This window comes from Balaenoptera physalus (genome assembly GCF_965194825.1).
Source record: "Balaenoptera physalus genome assembly, chromosome: 19".
NCBI classification, from domain to species: Eukaryota; Metazoa; Chordata; class Mammalia; order Artiodactyla; family Balaenopteridae; genus Balaenoptera; species Balaenoptera physalus.
Window position 1 is genome coordinate 3860298 of NC_138900.1, and position 20051 is coordinate 3880348.

Sequence of the window (20051 nt, forward strand, 5' to 3'; positions counted from 1 at the left end):
CAGAACTGCCATCAACACCTTGGGGTGAGGGAGGCCTACCACCCAGCCCAAGTAGGCTGCGAGGACTTGGATTCTTCTGCAGGCTTCACAGCGACTTCGCAAAGAACCCTGAGCCCTCGCTGAGAAGCTGGCCACTTACAGCACAGCCCCAAATCCCCCAGACCGGCTGTGCCCTGTGGCTGCAGCTGCTGAGAGGTTGCCCAATTCCAAGTGTTCCTCATTTCCTGAGACCGAGCCCCTTCCTTCCCTGCCTGAGGCAGCTTCGCAAACAGAAAAGACTGCCTCCCTTGCGACCATGAATATCATCAGAAACTCCAAATGCCGGGGGAGGGCAGGGTTCCCCTGCATCCTCTGCCTGGAAAGGACTCCTCGCCCCACATGCAAATGGGTGGCTGAGAATTTCCTTCTGGTTTTGTCTTAAAGAACCTTCCTCATACTACTACTGGTCTCCCTGCTGTGATAAGCTATGTGTAGACATGTTTGTTAGGACACCGCAGCCCAGCCCTAAGGGGAAAAGGACCACCATCTTGCAGGTGGTACCAAGTACCTGAACAAAGCCGACCAGGCCCCTCTGTGCGTGTGTGGAAACCCGCTGAAGGACGCAGCCTGCACTTCCTACTACAGAAGGCTTGTGTTCAGAGCAGGGAGGAAAAGAGAAACACCAATCAACACCAGTCCTGAAGTGTTTTATTATCTGACCGACTGGAAAACTAGACACTCCATCAGGCCAGGCGGGACCTTAATCCTCCTCCTCGTCATCGCCAGCTCCAGCCCCGCCCTGGCCCTTCTTGGCGTTCTTCCTCTTCACACGGCCGGGGCGGCCGCCCCCGTACGGAGAGCGGAGGGAGAAGTCGATGTGCTTCTGGGAGTCCAGGCGGACAATGAAGGACGGGATGTTCACCACCTGCTTGCGGACCCTGGAGGGGACGGCAGGTGAAGAGGACAGGGAAACAGGACGCTGCTCTCCTCTCCGCCTGTGCTTTGCAGCTGGCAGGGCTGGTGCTATAGAGCTGCACTGACTCTGAAGCAATAACGGGAAGGGCATTCCTGATCCTAAAGAATTGCTGTGTGTTCCGGAGAGCTTTCAGGCATCACCTGATTCACACAAATGCATCCACCTTTACATTCACACCTCACAGAAGGGAGAGAGCAATTCAGAAGTAACCCACGAGACCAGAGTGAATGAGGTGAGGTGGCAGCATGTACACCCAAGACCTGCTTTTCAAATACACAACTGTGCCAGGCACTTCAGATATTCTCAACTGTGTGTATCACACACTGAGCTTTATTAGCAGGTGTAGTTTCACTGTCTTCGAAGCAGCAACCCGAAAGAATAGGGGTTGTTTCATTTCAGACAAGCAACGTGAGAGGCTCCTGCCCGTGGGTCATGGGGCTAACGAAAGGCTGCGGCAGAAATTCAGTATGCGTGTGTCCCGCCCACTTACTACGCAGCTCAACTGGGCCTCGTGAACGGGGCCCAGTTTACAAAGGGTAAACTGAGTACTCAGATAAAGACCCACCTGGCCTCTGGTCTTCACCGTGGCAGCTGCCACCATGAGCATCAGACCCTGGCCTGTGGTGAACTCACCAAATTAGGGCCGACAGGAGAGCGCACCGTGGTGGGCAGGGCCTGGAGTGGCTTCACAAGGGCCCACTACACAGCCGAACCCACCCACGTCAGTTAGCCCCAGTGACTCCTCTCAACTGGACACCAAGGGCTGTTACCTGTCCAGCTACCTGCACGCCTCGGAGAAGCCTTCGCAAGGTGTACGGCTCCAGCCGCAGTGACCCTTGCGCTGGGCTACGGGGGGATGAGGCTGCCCCCAGCTCCCCCATGAGCTGTTTGTAGGGGTCAATCTGTACCCTCAAGGGGAGCTCACACCTTCATCACCTCCGAGGGCTGCACAGGAGATAGGGACAGCGGCTTACCGAGGGCGACCATCAGAGGGGATGGGGCGGGGAAGGCTCAGGGAGCCCAGAGGCGGTACCTGATATGGCGCTGGCGGATCAGCACGCGGGCGTGGTGGATGGACTTGGCCAGGCCCAGCTTGAAGACCTGGGTCTGCAGGCGTCTCTCCAAGAAATCCTCAATCTTCAGGCCCAAGATGTAATCCAGCTTCATCTTGCCCTCGTCCAGCACCCCGATACGGACGAGTCGCCGCAGCAGGGCATTGCCTGGTAAGAGGGGAAGGAAGGCCTGCCTCAGCATTCTGGCTGACCTCAGGCTTCTGGGTTCAAACCCTCCACCTCCAAATCACGGTGGTGGGACAAGTAGGAAGTAAGAGCGAATTCTGATACAGGACTCAGAATGCTATTACGTGAGCCACTGTGACTAACGGAATCCTCACACCACCCTAAGGCAGGTGGCTACATGCAACTCTGCTCACCTGAAAAAGGAAGAACCTTCCAGAGTTGTTGGGAAGAGTAAATGAGACAACCTCCTTGAAAGGCTTAGCATTCATCTGCAAAAGTCTAAGTGCTGCTGTTCCTAAACTACTCCTCCCACAACACAGCATAGCAGCTAGGAGCTAATATTCTCGAGTCAAGAAAGCCCTACTAATCAAATGAGGTTAAACCACCTTCCGCATCTATACTATTGGAACAGTATCAGAACCAATCTTATAGGCCTGAAAAAGACTGGGCATACACGTAAGCTGAGTACGTGTCATCCATTCTATCATTCTGAGGTTTTCTACTAAAAAGATGGTGTGGACCTAACAGTGCCTGGCACAAAGTAATCCAGCAGGGGTCAGCTTCTACCTTTCACACAACCCTACTTCTTGTCCACGGGCATCCAAAGCTCCACTCAGGACAGCTCTTGGGATGCTGTGGGCAAACCCCCTCCCCCAGGCTCACACTCACTGCGCTCCTTATCACCACACAGGATTATCACTAACACCCTGACACTGGGGTAAAAGCACCATTACCACCCAACCCCTCCCTTGCCCCCAGGCAAAGCTTGAAGGAAAGATGGCTCACTGTGATGACAAAGTCTTCCTAGCAGACCAGGAACCTAGCAGACCAGAATCTAAATGGAGAAACATACTATACACACTATATACCTTTCCCAACACCCCAGGTCATAATATGCACTGAATAAGTGCTGAACACATAACAAGGATATTCTCCCACATAACAAGGATATTCTCCCATTTACAACTGCATAAAAGATGAAAAACCCACACAATGAAAAATATAAGACACTGATGAAAAAAATTAAAAACACAAATAAATGGAAAGATATAGTTAAAATGCCCATACTACCTAAAAGCAACATACAGATTCAATGCACTCCCTATCAAAATTCCAATGCCATTTTTCACAGAAAAAGAACAAACAGACCTAAATTTTTATGGTACCACAAAAGACCAATCTTAAGAACAAAGCCAATCTTAAGAACAAAACTGGGCTTCCCTGGTGGCGCAGTGGTTGAGAACCTGCCTGCCAATGCAGGGGACACGGGTTCGAGCCCTGGTCTGGGAAGATCCCACATGCCGCGGAGCAACTGGGCCCGTGAGCCACAACTACTGAGCCTGCGCGTCTGGAGCCTGTGCTCCACAACAAGAGAGGCCGCGACAGTGAGAGACCCGTGCACCGCGATGAAAGAGTGGCCCCCACTTGCCGCAACTAGAGAAAGGCCTCGCGCAGAAACGAAGACCCAACACAGCCAAAAATAAATAATAAATAATAAATTAATTTAAAAAAAAGCAAACTATGTGCACCTGAAACTAATATAATAATGAATTATAAATTATACCTCAATTTAAAACACAGACATGATATTCAAATAGTAATATAAAAACATATTCAAAGGTAAACAAAAGTGAGTTTGGGATTATCTACCAGTTTGGACACTTCATGCCTTTTTGTCCTTACATTAGAAAATAGAAACTTGACAATAATTCAACCTGTATTACTTCAAAACTAGATTTCATATTTACTATTAAACCACCAACATCCTTAAACAATGGGGAGGGTCATCAATACAGGAAAAACCTTATTTGGTATGAAGACAAAAATAACACCGATAAACTCTGCATCTTCAACAGGATCATGTCCAACTACTAAAAATTGTTACATGGGCTCCATTTGGCCAAAGCATTAACAATCAATCAGTTTTCCTTTCTTTTAGACTAGTTTTATCTATCTGTTTATCTATCTATCCATCTATTTACTTTTATTTGGTTGTGCCAGGTCTTAGTTGAGGCAGGCCGGCTCCTTAGTTGCAGCTCGAGGGCTCCTTAGTTGTGGCACACGAACTCAGTCACAGCATGCATGTGGGATCTAGTTCCCTGACCAGGTATTGAACCCAGGGCCCTGCATTGGGAGCGTGGAGTCTTAACCACTGGAAGCCCCCCAGAATCAGTTTTTAAAATGTAAAAGCCAAACCAATAAATTTTTTAAAAATGTAAGCCAGTGGGGCACCTCAGTGGCAAAGGGGCCCTTGTCACTATGGCAGGCGGCAAGCCTGTAAGTGCCTTAGTTTCTAATGTGAAAAATGGATGCAATACCTGTCCTCCCTAAGCTGGTGTAAGAAAGGAGTTCATACCTGTCAGTGACTGAATGAGCCAGTCAGTCTTTTTATCAGATGAGACTCTCACACCTTAGTGGGTGAGGCTGCATTGGAAGCAAGGCGAGGCTGTAGCGAGGCTGTAGGGCGAGCAATCGCCTCAGAGCTTGCAGGCTCCTCCTCCCCATCCCAGGAATCTAAAGAGCTTCATTCACTAGAAAGTGTGCTACCTGATGCTTCCCTCTTGCAACTTCCACTTCCACCCCGAAAGCCAAATAATCCCTGGACACTTGCCTCTCACCCTGCCCTACGCCATCTCTTTGTCACATGACTGCTTATCACCTAAGTTTCTCTGTGATTATCTCCATCTTCAGCAAGTTCCCCCTGAGACCAGAACCAGCTGCGGGTCTGTCGCCCAGACTCAGGGATAAAGTCCCACCCAATATCAGTGTCCATGGGGGAGATTCCTCAATTATCATGAGACTGTCAAAGATTCCTCAATTATCATGAGACTGTCAAAGGAGTTTATGAACTAACAAAAGTTTAAGAATGAAAACCTCTCACATCCTTGGACCTAGGACAGATAAGAGTGATAAACGTGCGGTAGTTAGTTAAACACGCTCCAAGCCTTTCTCAACCTCTAATATGGATGACCACTCGTGCTTAACAGTGAGGAGTGTAACGGCACTTCCTTCCTCAGTCACAGTTTGGGAGAAAAGTCAGACTAGCAACCCTGACTGAGAATAAAAAGCCAGGTGCCCAAGGAAGCCTGACGGGTTTCCCAGCCCCTCCTGCTTTCCACCAGAAATCAAGATTTCCCAGGGACAGGCCAAAAGCAAGTTATCAAGATGACACCTAGGCAGTGGCCAATTTTAGAGGCAACTAAAAACAAGTTGTAGACACTTCGAGTAAACTTCACGTTGTGTAAGTTTTATCCCAATAAAAACTGTTAACAAAAAAACAAACAAGATACAGAACCACCTACAACCAAACTCACATCTGTTAGAATCACAAACTGTATGTATGTATGTACGTGTATGTATGTACGTATATGTATGTATGTATGTATGTATGTGTGTGTGTACATATATCTTCCACACCAGGATACAATGCAGAACACACTAACCAAGTCTACTAATTACTTCTTACACTTAGACACTGCTTCAGCTTTTGGTGATGTTCTCTAAGCTTCTCCTGGAACCCTCATTCCATCCCCATCGCTGAACTCACTTGAACTCTGGAGCCTGCCCTCCAGTCCCACCTATGGTGGGAGGCCTCTGACCATTTGCTCATTTGAAAAAGAGTATTATCAGTACCTGCTATGACCCTGCTTGTGCAGATTAAGTAATGTACACCAAGAGCTTAGAAAAAGGGATGCAGTGAGCCTTATAAATACCAGCTATTTTAATATTTTTGCCACTTGAAGCCACAATCTAAGAGGTCCTACTAAAATCTGATCATGTCAATCATTCCTTCCAAAAGCTCTCCATTAACTCCCTATCTCAAGGTAGAAATCTAGAACTTTAAGAGTCTAAAAGATGATAAATTCTGTCACGTGTACCTTACCACAGTTTTTTTAGTCACTGTAATTACTATATGATCTGTACCCTCTCCAAAATCCCCTGGAATGTTCTTCCCTGTGAAATCCACAGGTCCTCTTCTGTTCAGACCTTGAGTAAATGTCCTTGACCACCATGTTAAAGCAGGCAAATGTACACAGTAAAGCTCCCTCCCTGCTAGAACCATCCAACATTTCAGAAATTTCAGTCTATTCCCACCCCCAGTGAACAAGACACACAAGCTGCAGTACTGTTTTGCTACGCTGTGTACAGCTAGAGCCAGGTGGCCAAGCTTGCTGAGCACTGTTAGTTCTAATCAAGAGGAAACTGAAGCCCAATGTTTCCCATACACACCTTCAAACAGACGCCGCGGGTCTTTCTCATCCAGCGTCAGCAGCTCCCGGGCAGCCTTGCGGATCTTGGCCAGGGTAAATTTGACCCTCCAGACCTCACGTTTGTTCCGGAGCCCATACTCGCCTGCAAAGAACGGGCGAACAAGTTCAGTCCCACGGACTAGTAAAAAGGATTGGTGGTCTCGGGGTACAGAAAATCTAAACAACGAACGATCCCGAATTCGGGGAAGAGGGAGGGGGACACACCGGAGGGATTCCAGCAGAATGAGCACGTGGGCGGCCTCACCCACGTGTTAGCTTCCCCGGGGCTCGGGAAGCAGAAACCTTGCATTAGCCACTCACCGATCAGCTTCAGCTCTTGGTCGAGGCGGGACTTCTCGAAGGGTCTCCGCGGGGTCACATAGGTTTTGCGACAAACCCAGCTCCGGGCCACCGGCATGCTGGCTCTACTTGCCCGTCTGTGTGGAAAAGAGAGTGGACGGTGAGTACTTGGAGCAGCGCCTGCGCAGTCCCACAACTCAGCTAGAACCTCGCGGCGCCGAGGGAAAATATCGCGAGAACCGTCCCTCAAGCTTTTATAACCGATACCATTCCCACTACTCTCCAACCACCTTCATCTCCCCTGCATCTTCTTTAGCGAACTCATTAAAGCTCGGATGGTCCGCAAGACCTTACAACCCACACCCGAAATAAAGAGCACAGCAGTACACCTCACCTACGCTCTCCCTCCGGTAACCGAGAAAAAGGCACACGCGTCCCCCGGCCGCGCTCTTATAGCAGCGCCGCCGTCTTGTGACGTCAGCACGCGCAGCGCCCGCCTGCACCAATCAGAAAAGACGTTGGCGGGCGGAGAAAGCAATAGAGACGAGAGGTTGGGCCAGAGCGGCGTGCTAAGTTGGGAGGACCTCGTCTCTAGCTGACAAGGTGTCGGAGCATTGTCCGGTGAGAAGTGAGGACTGCTCTCCGCCCTCGGGTGGTTACTTAAGTACCGTCTGCTAGCCTCTGAGTCGCAGTATAAAGTTGGAGTATTCACCGCCACCGCCACTAGACTTCAGCCGGCTCCGACTCTGTGAAAAGATCCCCAGACGGTTGGAGCTGTGCGAAATCAAAGCTCCTTCCAGAAGATAATGTTATATCCATGAATAATGAAAAAAATCATTTTTCATATCAGAATGTCAACCCGAAGCACAGCCAGAAGCCAGTCTGCCCTTTTGAACCCTAAAACAAATCCTCTACTCGTGAAGCTTTGAGCCTTAGGGGAACAGGGAAAAAATAATAATAAAGTAGATCATTTCAGAGTGGTGCTGTGAAGAAAATAAATTACTGATAATGACTGAGGGAAAATGGTACTCCAGATAGGATGGTCAGGGAAGCCTCTTTAAGAAGGTGATTGACTTTTTAACTTGAGACCCAATGATTAAATGGTTTTGTGCCTCTTTATCAAAGACAGCAGTTTACATCCTGAGGTTTCCTTTGGGTTTCCAGAATAGGGAAAATGTTCTGACACCTCTTGTTATAAACCTGGAGCAATTTATACATTGTTTTTTGATCTCCTCGGCCAACATCTTCCTCTCAGACAGGATTATTTCCTCTAGTCCTTTTCTCTCTGGAATAATCCCATTCACACCAATGACTTTATTTATCGCTGTTAGATAATATTTAATGAGCATTCTAAATGTGCTAGGCTTTGGGCTAAACACCTTATGGTTTTTTTGTTTCTGTTTGTTTTTGTTTTGTTTTGCTTTGTTTTTAATTCGTGTGACCCATGATTTCCATCACTAAAAATAATAACAGGTGACATTCTGGAATATTTACTATGTATCAGGCCCTGTTCTCAGAACTTTACATATGTTAATTTACTTAATCCTCAATACATATTTAAGGAGGACTCTCAGAGAAGGTGCCCTCCCTCATAGTAATACTTTTATAGATGCTTGCTTAAGGAGCACTAATACTATTATCCTATTTTATAGAGGCAGATACTGAGGCATCAAAAAGTGGTTACAGAACTTGCCCAAGACTGCACAAAGTGGAAATCAATTAAGACTGACCGGATGAGAACAAGCAAAGGCTATCTATTCAGAGTAAGGGAGTCAGTCACCATCACTCATGTTTTGGCAGAGACTCAAAGGCAGGCAGAGGTGTGGGAAAGCTATATAGCAGAAAAAAGGAAAGGCTTCAGGTGTCCCCGATTGGAGGCTGTCGTCATGGAGAAGCTAGACGTGGGCAGACTAGAAGTTAGGTACCCTATGCGATTGGTTGGGGTACATATTTGGCTTTCTTTTCTTGGTCCTAAATTGGAAGTGGGGACAAAAATTAGTAGAGTTGTGAATTACTAATCAAGTCCTGGCCCTTCTGGACCTATTGTTGTAGGGGTTATTATTTGGCTCCTTGGATTGTTGCTTCCTACAAGCCTGCCTTATAGCAGGCTGGCTTCCTGAGCTGTTTTTGTTTGTTTATTGAAGTATAGTTGATTTACAATATTGTGTTAGTTTCACTTGTACAGCAAAGTGATTGAGTTATAAATACATATATTTTTCAGATTCTTTTCCATTATAGGTTATTACAAGATATTGAATATATTTCCCTGTGCTATACAGTAAATCCTTGTTTTTTATCTATTTTACGTAGTGTGTATATGTTAATCCCAAACTCCTAATTTATCATTCCTCCCCCCCATTGTCCCCTTTGGTGACCGTAAGTTTGTTTTCTATGTCTGTGAATCTGTTTCTGTTTTGCAAATAAGTTCATTTGTATCATTTTTTTAGATTCCACATATAAGTGATATCATAGAATACTTGTCTTTCTCTGTCTGACTTACTTCACTTAGTATGATAATCTCTATGTCTATGTTGCTGCAAATGGCAATATTTCATTCTTTTTTATGGCTGAGTAACATTCCATTGTATATATACACATCTTCTTTATCCATTCATCTGTCGATGGGCATTTAGGTTGCTTCCATGTCCTGGCTATTGTAAATAGTGCTGCAATGGACATTGGGGCGCGTGTATCTTTTCGAAGTATGGTTTTCCCTGGATATATGCCCAGGAGTGGGATTGCTGGATCATATGATAATTCTATTTTTAGTTTTTGAAGGAACCTCCACACTGTTCTCCATAGTGGCTGCACCAATGTACATTCCCACCAAGAGTGTAGGAGGGTTCCCTTTTCTCCACACCCTCTCCAGCATGTATTATTTGTAGACTTTTTGATGATGGCCATTCTGACCAGTGTGAGCTGTTTATTATAGATAAGGGGGCTGGTTTTCTGGGCAGGCTGCTGCAGGCTGTGGATCAGAGTTCTGTTTTCATATATGATCTGGCCGCTGTCTGTTTGTATATTCAGTCTCTCAGCAACTAGAAGTCAGGCCAGCATTGCAGCTGGGACAGTATGGCTCCATAACCCATGCTCTTCACCGCTGTTTTCTGCAGCTGCTGACCAGTGGACTCAGCAGTCAGTATTCCCTCCTCAGAGCAACAGTCCCACTCAGTCCTTTCCTTTATGACATCACCCTGCTCTATCCAGATGGCTTGGGTTCAAATTCAGCAGTCCTCAATTACTAGCTCTAATACCTCAGACAAGTTTCTCAATCATTCTGTGCCTCAGCTTCCTCATCTATAAAATGGGGGTGACGACCGCACCCACCTCATAGGGTTATCATAAGGATGAAATGATGCAATCTATGCAAATTGCTTAGGATAGTGCTTGGCACCAAGAAAGCATTCAGTGTTAGTTACCATTATCATTCTTTTTCTCTCATTGTATTTCTGTATCTGTCAGACTACCTTGTTCTTTTTTGTTTTCTTGTTTACAAGTTAGCTCCTAGACAAAAAAGTTATAGGAGGGCAGGGACTTCCCTGGTGGTGCAGTGGTTAAGACTCCACACTCCCAATGCAGGGGGCCTGGGTTCGATCCCTGGTCAAGGAACTAGATCCCACGTGCATGACGCAACTAAGAGTTCGCATGCCGCAACTAAGGAGCCAGCAAGCCGCAACTAAGGAGCCCGCCCAGTGCAACCAAATAAATATTTTAAAAAATAAAAATAAATTTTTTTTAAAAGTCTGTAGGAGGGCAGAGACCTCATCTTTCCTGTTTATCAGTGTCTTAGCACAGGCCTAACGTATAAGCTGACAGTCAAAACATTGTTAAATGTATGAATAACTTAACTATACATGCATCATTGGTGTTGCAGAGTTTCCAACGACCCCCTCCTCAGGTTCGATTCATTTGCTAGAGCAGCTTACAGAACTGAGAAACACCTTACTTACTAAAATTAGAGGTTTATTATAAAAGGATATAACCCAGGAACATCCAAATGGAAGAGATGCACAGGGCAATGTATAGGGAAAGGGTGATGACCTTCCCCACTCATCATTGCTTTAATTTGCATTTCCTTGATGACAGATGATGTGGAACGTCTTTTCACGTGCGTATTGGCATCTTTTTATCTTCTTTGGTGAGGTATCGGTTAAGGTCTCTGGTCCATTTTTTTAATCAGGTTGTTTTCTTATTGTTGACTTTTAAGAGTTCTTTGTATATTTTGGATAACAATCCTGTATCAGATGTGTCTTTTGCAATATTTTCTCACAGAAGTTTTTAATTTTAACAAAGTCCAGCATATCTATTTTTTCTTTCACAGATCATGCCTTTTAGTGCCGTACCTAAAATGTCATCGATGGTACTTCCCTGGTGGTGCAGTGGTAAAGAATCTGCCTGCCAATACAGGGGACACCGGTTCCAGCCCTGGTCTGGGAAGATCCCACATGCTGCGGAGCAACTAAGCCCTTGTGCCACAACTACTAAGCCTGCACTCTAGAGCCTGTGAGCCACAACTACTGAGCCTGCGTGCCACAACTACTGAAGCCCCCCTGCCTAGAGCCCGTGCTCTGCAACAAGAGAAGCCACCGCAATGAGAAGCCCACTCACCGCAACTAGAGAAAGCCCACATGCAGCAACGAAGACCCAACGCAGCCAAAAATAAAAATAAATGTTTAAAAAAAGTAATAAATAAAGTAAAATGTCATCGCCATACCCAAGGTCATCTAGGTTTTCTCCTATGTTATCTACCAGGAGTTCTACAGTTTTGCATTTTTACATTTAGGTCGATGATCCATTTTGAGTTAATTTTTGTAAAGGGTGTAAAGTCTGTATCTGGATTTTTTCTTTTTTGCATGTGGAGGCCCTCAGAATAGTTTTTAATGAGGAACTTTTGAGAGGGAAGACACAGGACACAGGTACTGAGTCATCAAAGTACCTTGTTGTAGAGAGAAGAGAGGCATTACAAAACAGGCAAAAGTATAGAGTGTTAGCCAGGCAGGGGTTAGTGTCCTAGTTTAAATTAATCAAAGCTTAGGGAATTCCCTGGAGGTCCAGTGGTTAAGACTCCGTGCTTCCACTGCAGGGGGTGCAGGTTCTATCCCTGTTTGGGGAACTAAGATCCCACATGCCACATGTTGTGGCCTAAATAAATAAATAAATAATCTAAGCTTGCAGGACATCAAGAGTCTATCAAGTTTATTCACCAAATAGGGCAAGAAAGAAAAAAGAAATTGGGGGGGGGGTAGAAATTGAGAACCAGAGGTGGAGACTTTCAGCCCCAGAATTTTCACCATGTGACTGTATTACAGTAACGAAATCTATGTGACCAAACAAAGCTACACATTTAAAAAATCAAGGTAGGGACTTCCCTGGTGGCGCGGTGGTTAAGAATCCGCCTGCCAATGCAGGGGACACGGTTCGAGCCCTGGTCTGGGAAGATCCCACATGCCGCGGAGCAACTAAGCCCGTGCGTCACAACTATTGACCCTGCACTCTAGAGCCTGTGAGCCACAACTACTGAAGCCCATGCGCCTAGAGCCCGTGCTCCACAAGAGAAGCCACCGCAATGAGAAGCCCGCGCACCGCAACGAAGAGTAGCCCCCGCTCGCCGCGACTAGAGAAAGCCCGTGCGCAGCAACGAAGACCCAACACAGCCAAAAATAAATAAAATAAATAAATTTATTTAAAAAAAAAAAAAAAAGACTTTGTCTTCCAATGCAGGGGGCACGGGTTTGATCCCTGGTTGGGGAGCTAAGATCCCACATGAATTACGGCCAAAAAACCAACACATAAAACAGAAGCAGTATTATAGCAAATTTAATAAAGACTTTAAAAATGGTTCCCCTGGTCCAGGAACTAAGATCCCACATGCTGTGGGGCTAACTAAACCCACGTGCCGCAACTACTGAGCCCATGGGCCACCACTAGAGGGCCAGAGCGCCACAACTACAGAGCCCCTGCGCTCTGGAGCCCACATGCCACAACGAAAAGATTCCACATGCCGCAACTAAGACCCAACGCAACAAAAATAAATAAATAAATAAATATTTTTAAAAAATAATAATGTCTAAAAAAATTGTTTTAAATAAATAAAAATGGTCCACGTCTAGAAAGTCTAAAAAAAAAATCAATGTATAAATATTGGAAGCTGGTACTGGTAACGTTCTAGTGATTTCTTAAGCAGAAAGGCGTTACATAGATCATTTTACAAATGCATATTTCATACATATGTGTTTTAGCTTTTGTAAAAAATTGTGGAATAGAACATACACTTAAAGGAGGATCTAGAATACAAATGTATGGTATAAAAAGTAATTCTCCAAAGACCTGAATAAACACCACCCAAGGCAAGAAAAAGACCACCCCTGACATTCCCCTCCCTACTCCTAATGGCTATCCTAAAACTGCAACACTCGCTTCCTTCTTTTCTTCATGTGTTATTTTTATTTATGCCTTTGTATGCATCTGAAATGCCTTGTACAAATGTTTTCAAAAGGAAGTTTAGTGCATTGGAAGAGCTCAAAATTCGGAGTCAGAAAGACCAGGTTTGGGAATTCCCTGGCGGTCCAGTAGTTAGGACTCGGCGCTTTCACTGCTGAGGGCCCAGGGTTCAATCCCTGGTCAGGGAACTAGGATCCCACAAGATGCGCAGTGCAGCCAAATAAATAAATTAATCAATCAATTAAAAAAAAAAAAAAAAAGAAAGACCAGGTTTTAAATCCCAGCCCTGCTCCCTACTAGATGTGTGACCTCAGACAAGTCATTTCCCCTCCTCCAGGCCTCTTCCTCATCTGTACAAGCAGACACAAATGGCCACATTTCCCAGGACTGTCATAAGGATCCAAATCACAAACTCCACATTTATTCAACAAGTTTATTGAGACCTCTTGGGACCTAAGCCCTGTAGAAAACAGAGATGAATCAGCTTTCACACTCAAGAAACTCACGATTGGAAATAGGTAACTATAAAAACAACACAGCCACTAAGTGCTTGGAATCAGGGAGGGACATGAGAAGGATGTAGTGTTTATAAATCTGGAATCAAAAACTAACTGCCGAGAGAATCAGGAGGGTGGTCGAGCCTCCCACTCGGAGATGAGCTTGGGACCATCTAGAAAGGCTCTTGCCAAGGACACAGCCACGTGCCCACAGGTCTCTGGAGTTCACTGCAGGCTGGCCCACTGCAGGGATGTGTAGACCACCTTACCATCAGGCTGCGGAGAGCAAAGCAGCAGTGTCTTTCTGACACTGGTGCCGAGGCGGCCAGCAGAAACCAGGTCCTGGAGAGGGATGGGGTCCCCGGGAGCCCAGCACTGAGCGATGTAGTGAGCGTGGAAACGGAGCGGGTCGCCTGGGTGAAGGAGAGAGGCAGGTAGCAGTTTCCAGTGGCAGGGAGCTGGAAGACACTGGGACGTCCACACGGAGGACATGGGGATGGTTCCAGCTATCACTACCAATATTTTAAAAGACACCCTTGGACCTTGGAGGTGGGGTAAGTTGACACACATGTATAGCATAATCTTATTTAAAAAACAAAAATGAAAACAAATAATTGAATACATCGTTGTCAGTCAAAGCCATGAGGAACTCAAAAGGGTATCATGTAAATATCCAATGAGAAGTGACTCTAACAGACTAAAAGAAGTAAGAAAACAATTTACAATAGGATGGCATAATAAAATAGATAGAAGAAAGGAGTCAACAAAATTTTTCTGAAAAGGGCCAGAGAGTAAATATTTTCAGTTTTGTGGGCCGTGCTGCCAACATTCAAATCTGCCACTCTAGCACAATAGCAGCCACAGACCATATGTAAACAAATGGACAAGGCTGTGTTCCAATAAAACTTTGTTTAAAAAAAACCAGTCAGTGGGCCGGATTTGACCTGGGGCTATAGTTTGCCCCCAGATTAGATGAACGCGTTCAAGTAAAGTAGGACCCTGAGTATGGCGCTTTCCAGAAGACTAAGTAACAGGTAATGTAAATCTAAAAGAGCAAGGCTTCGAGCAATTCTACTCCTGGGTATTTATCTGAAAAAAATGAAAACACTAATTTGAAAAGATACACACACCTCTGTGTTTACTGCAGCATTATTTACAATAGCCAAGATATGGAAGCAACCTAAATGCCCATCAATAGAGGAATGAATAAAGAAGATGTGGTATATACACACACACACACACACACACACACACACACACACACACATACATACATACAACGGAATACTACTCAGCCATAAAAAAGAATGAAATCTTGGGATTTTTGACAACATGGATGGACCTCTATTAGCATAATAGAGGGTATTGTGCTAAGTGAAATAAACTAGAAAAAGACAAATACTGTATGATTTTATTTATATGTGGAATCTAAAAAACAAAACAAATGAACAAACATAACTAAACAAAAACAGAGTCATAGATACAGAGAAGAAACAGGTGGTTGTCAGAGGGGAGGAGGGCTGGGGGAGGAAATAGGTAAGGAAGATTAAGAAGTTCAAACTTTCAGGGCTTCCCTGGTGGCACAGTGGTTGAGAATCTGCCTGCCAATGCAGGGGACACAGGTTCGAGCCCCGGTCTGGGAAGATCCCACATGCCGCGGAGCAACTAGACCCGTGAGCTACAACTACTGAGCCTGCGCGTCTGGAGCCTGTGCTCCGCAACAAGAGAGGCCGCGATAGTGAGAGGCCCCGCGCACCGCGATGAAGAGTGGCCCCCGCTTGCCGCAACTAGAGAAAGCCCTCGCACAGAAACGAAGACCCAACACAGCCAAAAATAAATAAATAAATAAAGGAGTTCTTTAAAAAAAAAAAAAAAAAAGAAGTTCAAACTTTCAGTTACAGAATAAATGACTCACAGGTAAGAAATGTACAGTGTGGGAAATATAGTTAATAATTATGTAATGTCTTTGTATGGTGACAATGGTAACTAGACTTATGGTGCTCATTTTGAAATGTATAGAAATATAAAATCACTATATTGCGTACCAGGAACTTACACAGTACTATAGGTCAATTATACTTCAAAAATAAAGTCATAGAAAAAGAGATCAGATTTGTAGTTACCAGCAGCAGAGGATGGGGGGAGGGGGAATTGGATGAAGGTAGTCAAAAGGTACAAAGTAGCAGTTATAAGATAAATAAGTACTAGGGACGTAATGTACAACATGATACATATAATTAACACTGCTGTTCATTATATATAAACATTGTTAACAGAGCAAATAAATCCTAAGATTTCTCATCAGAAGGAAAAGCATTTTTTTTCTATTTCTTTAATGTTGTTTCTGTATGAAATGATGGATGTTCACTAAACTTACTGTGGTCATCATTTCATGATGTGTATAAGTCAAATCATTATGCTGTACCCCTTAAACTTATAGAGTGCTGTATGTCAATTATGTCTCAATAAAACGGAGGGAAAAAATAAATAAATAAAAGAGCAAGGCTCTAAGACCTTCCATCTGAGGGGATGTCGTAGCAACTATAAATCAAGGCCCTCCCTGGCAGCTGGGTTTCCGGCAAGATACTCTCCAGGAGCCAGGCACCTCTCTGGTTGTTATGATACCTTAGTCAGCTGAGAAAGGAGCATCAAAATGCTTGAGAAGTTACCCCAAAATTGCTTTCCAAGAAACTTAGCATCTTTTAACCTCAGGAAGATTTAGAGTTAGACTTAGAAATATGTATTTAAGAGATTCAGACCTTGAACACTAATCTTCAGAGGACAAAGATTTTATGTATATTTGATACATTGAGTATTTATTGTTTTAGAAATATTGACCTATTACAAGTAACAGGTCAGCCTTGTGGTTTAGTTTCAAATGTGTGATTGAGTAATTGATTGATTTAAACTTAATCTGAAGTTTTAGTAAGTCTATTAACAGTGTAAGAATATAAACTTAAAAATTACCCCATTTATAACTTATTAGATTTAAGTTATTGGCAAGATTCATAACCAGAAAACTGCAGAACTTAAAAAAGAAAATAAAAATATTAAATTTTAAAATGCAGCTTATAATGTTTGAAACTACTTATTTCCTTTTGTAAATGGGATCAAACATGAATTAATGGTCCCCTTAAAATCTGGTAGACTGAAAAAATTAAGTTTTATAAATTGAACTGAAAGCTTAGAAAAAACCTAGAAATTAACATTTGTATGTTTAGTAAGTTGAATATTCATTTGCAAAACCAAAATAATCTTTTTTTTTTTTTTAGCATACAAAAATCACCCAAAAAATCCAGCAGCAAAGTAATTAAACCATGGTTACTTATAGAGAATGGGGCAGGGAAACTGTTCTCAGCTCCTAAATCAGTCAGTTAAATTTTAGTCTGAGAAGAGAATAAGCCTGTCAACTCATCTGCAGGAAACTTAGTGGACAGTCTCCAATGAATGGCTAAGATCTGACTACTTATCAGGCAGTTCTATCTATGTTCTTAAGGAGAACAAAGAGTGATTTTCTGCACTTTTTTTTTAACCTTTAAGTTACACAATAAATTCAAAAATTAACTGATTCATCAAAAGTCCCCTTTACCTATTCCTGATGCAAATTCCCTCCCAGAACTATTAACTATTGGTGTTGGGCTGGAGTAAATCCTTTCAAGCTTTTTTCTCACTTGCTTGATAGGATTCTCTGGCTACTTAGTACTCCACTTTAAGTTCTTTTCATATTCTTTCACTAGAGCCACAATTTTTAAGACTACTTAAGGAATTTGTCTATAACTGCATAACAGTATAAAATATGATTTACTTTTTACTATACATGTTTTTTATGAGCTGTTCTTTTGTGTCCCCTTTTTTCATTTACTAAACTGCCCTTCAAATGAGCACGGGTTCCCAAGTGTTTCCTGTCCTTCCATGGTTTCAGAGGCTGAGAAAATGAGACCAAAAAAAAGAAAAGAAAAATGCAGAATGTAGTGGGATTGTGAAATGAGTGGCAACCAGAGGTCCCAACACAAACTCACCGGGATAGACCAGGAAGTCGCCCCCGAACTTGCCAGCCGCACTGAGGAAGAAGCCTCGCTCCCACAGGTCTCTGTAGATGCTGTAGCGAAGCTCGTGGGCAGGACGGCCAGCGTGGGGCCAGTCTTTGGACTGGACACGCCAGTCCAGGGGCCTAGCCTTGATGGGCCGAGGCCTAGCAGTGGCCAGCTGGATGAGCAGAGCAGACCTGGGCAAAGGAGCCACCCCATTTGAAGGCCCTGGCTGGGGAGAGGAGGAGCCTGGCGGGGGGTGAATCCAAGAGAGTTTGGTGAATCCAAGGGGCAAGGTTTTCCCAGCCCCAGGGAGAACCAGCCCTAGATTCCCTGCCAAAATTCCCCAAAGATCACTTCCCTCCTTCCCCTGGTCCCTGGACTCCAGCTCCCACCTTCACCTGCTTCCTCACGCTCTCCAGCAGTCTGGCCAGCACTGGCCTCGTTCTCTTCTGCAGCTTGGTTCCCACCGGCCTCCTGGCTCCCGCTGGTCCCTGATTTCTGTTCCAGCTTCTGCTTCTTCGCAGCCTGGCCCTCTGCAATCTTCTCTAGGAGCTCCTGACGACGGGTCTCACGGGCCTCAGCTGCCAGAGCACTTTGCTCCTGGAAGCCCTGCTCTTGCTGGCGCTTGAAGGATGCCAATGCCTGAGAAGTAAACTTATCTGTAATCTCAGGATTCAGGCATGCCTTGCCTTAGGAAGCTAGGAATCCCGACTCCCTGGCGCCTCCCAACCTAGGGGCGCGAACCCGGGGATCCCAGTATCCTACTTTCACAGTATTCCAGAATCCAGGACTCCCAGACCCCTCCCACCTCAGGGACCTGTTGTCCCCAGCCTCTTCTCCCGCACGCGCCCCCAACCTGCCCCCTTACCAGGCTGTGTTGGCGGGGATCCGGGCGCGGGGCGCTGACTAGGGTCACCGCGCCGATCTCGGCCAGCAGCCGCGCCTCTTCGGGCATCAGCAGCAGCGGGAGGCCCAGGCGCGAGTTCTGGCGGGGTCCGCGGGGCAGGGCGCCCACCGTGCGGCCCCCTACTCCCAGGCGCTCCCGCAACGCCTGCACCGCCTCGGCCCCCCACACCAGGGAGCGGCCGTTCGCCACCTCCACCACCAGCATCCTCCTGCGGGAGGCCAGGGGCACAGCAGTCACCCACAGAGCTGCACGCCTCTCACCGCCCGATTTGCGCCGCGGGGAGGCCTCCCACCGCCGGGGGGGAGGGGTCTCGGCGAAGCCCAGCCCCTGAGTCTCGGGGGTCGGAGCCTCGCTCAGTGCCGCGTTCGCCACCTGCTGAGCGGGAGGGCCAGGCTCCGCCGCCTGGGCGCTGGACTCCGCCCTCGGGCGATCCCGCCAGGCCCCGGGGCTGACCGAGACGAGGACCCGCCCCGAACCGAGCCGCTGGGCCCCGCTGGGGCGTCTCGGACCCCGCGGTCAACATTCTGGTCTGGGCCAACACTGCCATGCCGGCCCACGCGCCTCGGAGCAAAGCCTGCCCCAGCGCGGGCCACGCCCCCTTCGAAAGATCCATTTCGGCTTCGCCCTTCGGGTGTCCCCGTCAGGTGTCGGGACCTCCAGAGGCCAAAGCCCCGCGGAGGCCACGTCCTCTTCGGGTTGCTCGGGACTTGGCCCCTCCCCTTTCCGAACCCCCGAGGTTCGGCCTCAGGTCCCCTTGCTCTTAGTCGGGCTCCTAGAATACGAAGCCCCGCCCCCGCCCGAGCTTGACCGGTCCGTAAGTTCGGGAGTCCTCGGCTCAGCCGAACCGCAGCACCGCCCCCTCCCGAACATAAGGGGTTCAGCGTTCGGGCGTCCTCGGCTCCCATCAATCCCATAGCCTGAGGCCCCGCCCCCTCCGGCCGCCTGAGCTCCCCCAGTTGGAGCTCCTGTCCCACGTTCGAACCCCACAGCCGGAAGCCCGGTCCCCTGAACACCCGCCGTCTGTTCTCCGCTCGGGCGGGCTCACCCCACTCGTGAGCGCTCCCTTCAGAATGTGGCACCGTCCTCTGATAGAACCAGCTAGTCACCTCGTAAACACCAGCTCGCAGTCCCGGCGGAGCCACCCCCTTACGTAGCGCGCCACGCGCTGCTTCCTCCACCCCCCCATGCCGACCCCCTGCGTCGATTTCGTCACGCCGCCACCTCAGCGGAGCGGGAAGTCTGGGACCCGCCCCGCAGGGCCGTATCCCTGCCTTCCCCCGAAAGTGAAACCCCCTTGAGCCCGCCCCTCGAAGCGCACCTCCCTCCTCGGTTCCGGGACTTGGAAATGGGAGGCTCCTTACACTGGACCCGTCCCCTTGGCACCACGGCCCGGGGCCCCGCCCCCTTTAGGCCGGGACGCTGCTTGCCCCGC

General features: G+C 46.8%; 2 protein-coding genes across 12 annotated transcripts; both read right to left on the reverse strand.

The window, feature by feature from the left end:
• Positions 1 to 670: 670 nt before the first annotated feature.
• On the reverse strand, positions 671 to 7255 carry RPS9 (ribosomal protein S9). 5 transcript variants are annotated; one of them, XR_014256544.1, is made up of 6 exons: positions 7138 to 7255; positions 6765 to 6880; positions 6424 to 6546; positions 1989 to 2175; positions 1738 to 1900; positions 795 to 917 (listed from the first exon to the last, which is right to left on the reverse strand). XR_014256544.1 is itself a non-coding variant. In XM_082436787.1 (5 exons), the coding sequence occupies exons 2-5, from the start codon at positions 6859 to 6861 to the stop codon at positions 740 to 742; spliced, it is 585 nt and encodes a 194-aa protein (XP_082292913.1). In that variant the 5' UTR covers positions 6862 to 6880; positions 7138 to 7254; the 3' UTR covers positions 671 to 739. The 5 variants fall into 5 exon arrangements, 1 of the variants encoding a protein (XP_082292913.1); XR_014256545.1 differs by having other exon boundaries at positions 795 to 1021; XR_014256546.1 differs by having other exon boundaries at positions 1726 to 1900.
• Positions 7256 to 13603: 6348 nt separating this feature from the next.
• Positions 13604 to 20017, reverse strand: TSEN34 (tRNA splicing endonuclease subunit 34). 7 transcript variants are annotated; one of them, XM_082436696.1, is made up of 5 exons: positions 19938 to 20017; positions 18581 to 18827; positions 18105 to 18354; positions 17701 to 17958; positions 13604 to 14149 (listed from the first exon to the last, which is right to left on the reverse strand). In XM_082436696.1, the coding sequence occupies exons 2-5, from the start codon at positions 18821 to 18823 to the stop codon at positions 13953 to 13955; spliced, it is 948 nt and encodes a 315-aa protein (XP_082292822.1). In that variant the 5' UTR covers positions 18824 to 18827; positions 19938 to 20017; the 3' UTR covers positions 13604 to 13952. The 7 variants fall into 7 exon arrangements, with proteins under 7 accessions (XP_082292822.1, XP_082292817.1, XP_082292818.1 ...); XM_082436691.1 differs by lacking the exon at positions 19938 to 20017 and adding an exon at positions 19726 to 19826; XM_082436692.1 differs by lacking the exon at positions 19938 to 20017 and adding an exon at positions 19726 to 19823 and having other exon boundaries at positions 18111 to 18354.
• Between the last annotated feature and the right edge of the window lie 34 nt (positions 20018 to 20051).